Here is a 4,496-nt window from a genome sequence, read left to right on the forward strand (position 1 = left end):
AGTTTGACTTCATTTAGCACACTATTAAACTGACAGAGCATGCTTTCTTTCTTTCTTTCTTTCTTTCTTTCTTTCTTTCTTTCTTTCTTTCTTTCTTTCTCTCAACTTAATAAAAGACCTTCCTAAGAATGATGGAAAAGAGAAAGAAGAAATTCCCCCATCTTGCTACAAATGAATAAATAAAAAGAGGCTTGCGTGAAGGTTCAAATGTAGGCAAGGAGATGGATTATTAGCTTCATGAACTTTTCCCACCTACCAGGAAAAAAAGGATGACTTATATGCCTAGGTAAACAGACTGATTTATTCCTGAGACTTTTATCTGTTTCCATTTATTTATCTCATGGTTTACAGCAGCAGGATTCAAGAACAGATTCTATTTTGCTCGTGACAAATCATCATTCACCCCAGGAAGCGCAAAGGCATCACCAAAATAAAAAGAACCAGGGAGAAAGAAGTGACTGTCAGGAAGAACAAATCCATTGCTAAGCTAGGGTTTTGGTTTGGTTTTTGGTTTGCTTTGCTTTTTGCTTTTTGCTTTTTTTTTTTAATATAAAATGTTTTTAAGTTTTCTTCAAGAGCAGGGGTAGGAATTTGTCTGGTCTGTTATTAACCTTCTGGCATCATTGCTAATAAGGAAATTAATAGTAGACCCATGATCTCTTCCTTACTAAATGCAGGAGACTCGAGCCACATCAGACGCAGAACTGAATTAGAAACCTTAAGAAGATAATCCAACTGCACACAGTAGGACTCTGAAACCACAGGGCTGAAACCCTCCTCTAACAAACCCTCTTGGAGGCTGTTTCCTGCCTGTGGAGACAGGAATTTGTTTGCTATAGTGCGCCCCCTATTACTGTTCTCTATGTATCTATGGTCATTTGGTCAAGAAAATTTTCTTCCATCATCTTCTACCAGGAAAGATGGTCCATTCCCATCTCCTATACCCTCTACTAGCTATGGCCTCACAGCTCTATGTTGGTTAATCTTGGTTGTCAACTTGATGGAACCCAGAATTGCCATGGAAACAAACCTCTTGATGTGTCTGTGAGGGATCGTCTAGATTGGGTTAACTGACGTGGGATAACCTGCTTTAAATGGGGGTGACTCTGTTGCACATCCAGAAACCCCAGAATGAATGAGAAAAGAGAAGGGGGCTAAGCACCTGCCCTGCCGACAGGCTGCTGTAAGGGTTGGTTGCCATGACTTCCACACCAAACTGGGAACCAAAATAAACCCTTCCTTCCATAAGTTGCTGTTCTTGGGTATTTTGTCCCAGCTGCTCATAGACTCATGCACCCTATGGTAGAAGCATTGGAGATCTTGATGCATTCTCGCTGCCTCCGTCTTTCCTCAGATCTGCTATGCTACATGACACAACTTCTTCACGGTGATTTCTGGCGAAGGAAGACATTTTTGCTTATAGTTCATCAATATCCCTTGGCTATGAGTGCTCATCACGAAACCTCAGATCAAAGAATCCATTTTAAACTAGAAAACAGAGTTTGAGTTCCAAACTTATTATAATTGGCCACCTTGTATCTACCACTGTGAAGTTAATTATCCACACTTCATGATTCTCCTAGGGCAGGATATGGATCCAACACATACTTTCAGTTCAGTGGGTTTAACCATTTCAATCCCTGTTTCTCCCTGGCAAGGAACATTAGTTACACTTGCCAAGAAGGTACCAATATTCACCAACTTGCAACCAACATTCACTGATTCAAATCTGGCTCCAAGGCATATTTGTTCATTTAAAAAAGCCTTGAAATCATATGTTTATTTTTCATTAATAAGAGAAGATCTTCTTCAGAGACCCTCAAACCTGGTCTACAAGTGGTAGTCACAATTTGTTAGTGCTCTGTTCTTGTGAGATGGAAATCTCCTTACATGCTCAGGACCAGAAACATTTAAGATTTCATAATAATCCCAACTCATGGGATTGCCTGCGCCATGAAATAATGCGCTACACGTGCAATATATAAAACACAGACACTATCAGAACTCCAGCTCCCCCAGTGGGGAGGAAAGATACCACAGCGGGAAGACAATCACAGCAGCTTTTTTAATGATAGCAAAGGATGATTGTGAAGAGTTGATAAAATGACAGAGATTAAGAAGAGAGGGAAGCAGAGGCATTGTGTGTGAGATGGACACAGTGCAGCACGGTTCTTCAGGCTTTGGATTCGCCACACTCCTGATGGCTACCTTCACGAAGCCCTTACGTTCTGGCTGCCCTCAAGTTCTATTCTACCTGTAACATCAGAGTCCACCCGTAAACTGCCCCATGCTGCTCTCTAAAGGCAGCAGGCATAAGGACACTCTCTCTGCTTCCCAGTGCTTCTGTGTCACTCCTACATCCTCCCTGTGGTACCAGTGTTGTTCAGACACCTATGTTTACTGTCTCTGATCTGAGCAAAAGCAGGTGCCTCAGACTCTGTTTTACAAGCAGTTTGGTAAATTCCATAATGTCAGGGCCCCAGGCTCTCTGGGGATTTTGTTTCCACTGTTCTGCCAGTCCTCCACCAGGACTCCTTTGATACTTCCTTTACAGGAATCATGGGAGGCATATATAGACTTCCAGATGTTTTCACAGACTGGATGAAATTAGCTTCGTTTACAAAACACCAATGCTGCTGCACCCCCATTGGCCATCTCACTCCAGACTAATACAATGCTCTACAACAGAGAAGTTCATCAAAAGCCTCCCTGTTCAAACCCTAAAGTCTTTTTTTTTTTTTTTTTTTTTTTTACTATGAATGACACTTTATTCAGTCATTTTCTTTACAACTGAAACTCTGGGAATTCAAAGTTAACATCTTTGCCTGTGAGCTTCTTATACACACCAGAAAAGGTTTCCACCTTGTGCTCCACGTTGTTCTGCTGTGCTTTGTCTAAATGAACTTTTATGAGCCGGCTGCCATCCAGTTTCACACGGATCCTCTTACCCACAATTTCACTCGGGAAGACCAAGTCCTCAAGGATGGCATCATGCACTGCCGTGAGAGTGCGGCTTCTAGGGCGCTTCTGCTTATTTTTCGTGCGGCTTTTCCTGGTTGGCTTGGGCAGAATCCTCCTCTGAACAATGAAAACCACGTGCTTCCCGCTGAACTTCTTCTCCAGTTCACGAACTAGCCGGACTTTGATTTTCTGAAAAGATTTCAGCTGAGGAACTGGTACAAAAATTATGATTGCTTTCCGACCACCACCAACTTCAATTTCCTTGGCCGCAGTGATGTTGAGTTCCCGGAGCTGCGCCTTGAGATCCGAGTTCATCTCCAGCTCGAGCAGCGCCTGGGAGATGCCAGACTCGAACTCGTCCGGCTTCTCGCCGTTGGGCTTCACAATCTTGGCGCTGGAGCTGAACATGGCTACGTCCTTACGGAGTGCCGGCTTAGAAAGAGCCCCTAAAGTCTTAAAAGGTGAACCAATCACCCTCACTCCTCAGGTAAGAGACAAATTCCTTATGGTCTCTGAATCTTATTACCTTGTCCCCGAAAGATCAATCTGAGGACCATATTACCAGAAAAGCGCTCTACAGAAGAAAGGCTGAGAGCCAATCTAGTCAAAGGTAGTCGTCTGAGGGTGTAACTAACTAGAGAAAATGGCTTAATTATAACTTACCTTTTTAAAAAAAATGGGACTTACACTTTACTTGTCAGCTCCACATTGCACTAAGGAAAGAAGCCCAGCCTCTGGTGTTTCCTCTAGCAACCAACAGTATGGCACAACCTGGTTCTAGGCCCTCTCCCTCTCTTCAGCACAACCTGCTGAGATTCCCCAGTATAGGACTCAACTGCATCCTATCTGTAAAGATGATGAAAGGATGTTAACAACCTCACCATCTTGCCCAAGGTATGGGTAAACCTAGTAAGAGACTGTGGACTTCCCCATTTTTGGTACAGGATGGCTTTCAGACCCCATAGTAACACAAAGCCACACAGGTTTGTAGCCTTGTGTCAGAGGCTACAAATAAGCTAGTTTCAAGGCAGTCTCACCGTAAAGCAGTCTCCTCCTGGTCCTCTGCATTGGGGCATCAGTCAACGCCTGATGTTAGGGGGAACAAGAGTGAAGAGAACCCTCACACAGCTATTGAGATCCAACACACCCCTACCACCAGTTTCAATCATCACCATCTACCTCTAAAGAAAATCAAGATCAACTTGGGATTGTTTGCACTGGCTTCACTTTGAAATCCACCAATGGCATGGGCATGCCCAATATAAAATGGGCAGAGCACCGGCTGGAGAGATGGCTCAGTGGTTAAGAACACTGAGCTCTTATGAGTTCTTCCAGAGGACCTGGGTTCAATTCTCAGTACTCACATGGCAGCTCACAACTGTCTGTAACTCCAAGATCTGACACCCTCACACAGACATCCAGGCAAAACACCAATTCACATAAAAATAAAAATAAATACATTTTTTTAAAGCCAGGCAGTGGTGGCATACACCTTTAATGCCAGCACTCAGGAGGCAGAGGCAGGTGAATCTCTG

The 4,496-nt window shown here is 43.5% G+C and overlaps 1 protein-coding gene across 1 annotated transcript; it reads right to left on the reverse strand.

Moving 5' to 3' along the window:
• Positions 1 to 2,728: 2,728 nt before the first annotated feature.
• On the reverse strand, positions 2,729 to 3,401 carry LOC311603045 (small ribosomal subunit protein eS7-like). Its single transcript, XM_084791831.1, has one exon. It carries the CDS (start codon positions 3,367 to 3,369, stop codon positions 2,785 to 2,787), a length of 585 nt encoding a protein of 194 aa, XP_084647957.1. The 5' UTR covers positions 3,370 to 3,401; the 3' UTR covers positions 2,729 to 2,784.
• Between the last annotated feature and the right edge of the window lie 1,095 nt (positions 3,402 to 4,496).

The sequence above is a fragment of the Acomys minous genome (assembly GCF_964271855.1).
Source record: "Acomys minous genome assembly, chromosome: 8".
Taxonomy (NCBI): domain Eukaryota; kingdom Metazoa; phylum Chordata; class Mammalia; order Rodentia; family Muridae; genus Acomys; species Acomys minous.

Excerpts from the sequence above, each read along its gene's own strand:
- LOC311603045 (XM_084791831.1), bottom strand. The coding sequence starts at position 3,369 with ATGTTCAGCTCCAGCGCCAAGATTGTGAAGCCCAACGGCGAGAAGCCG.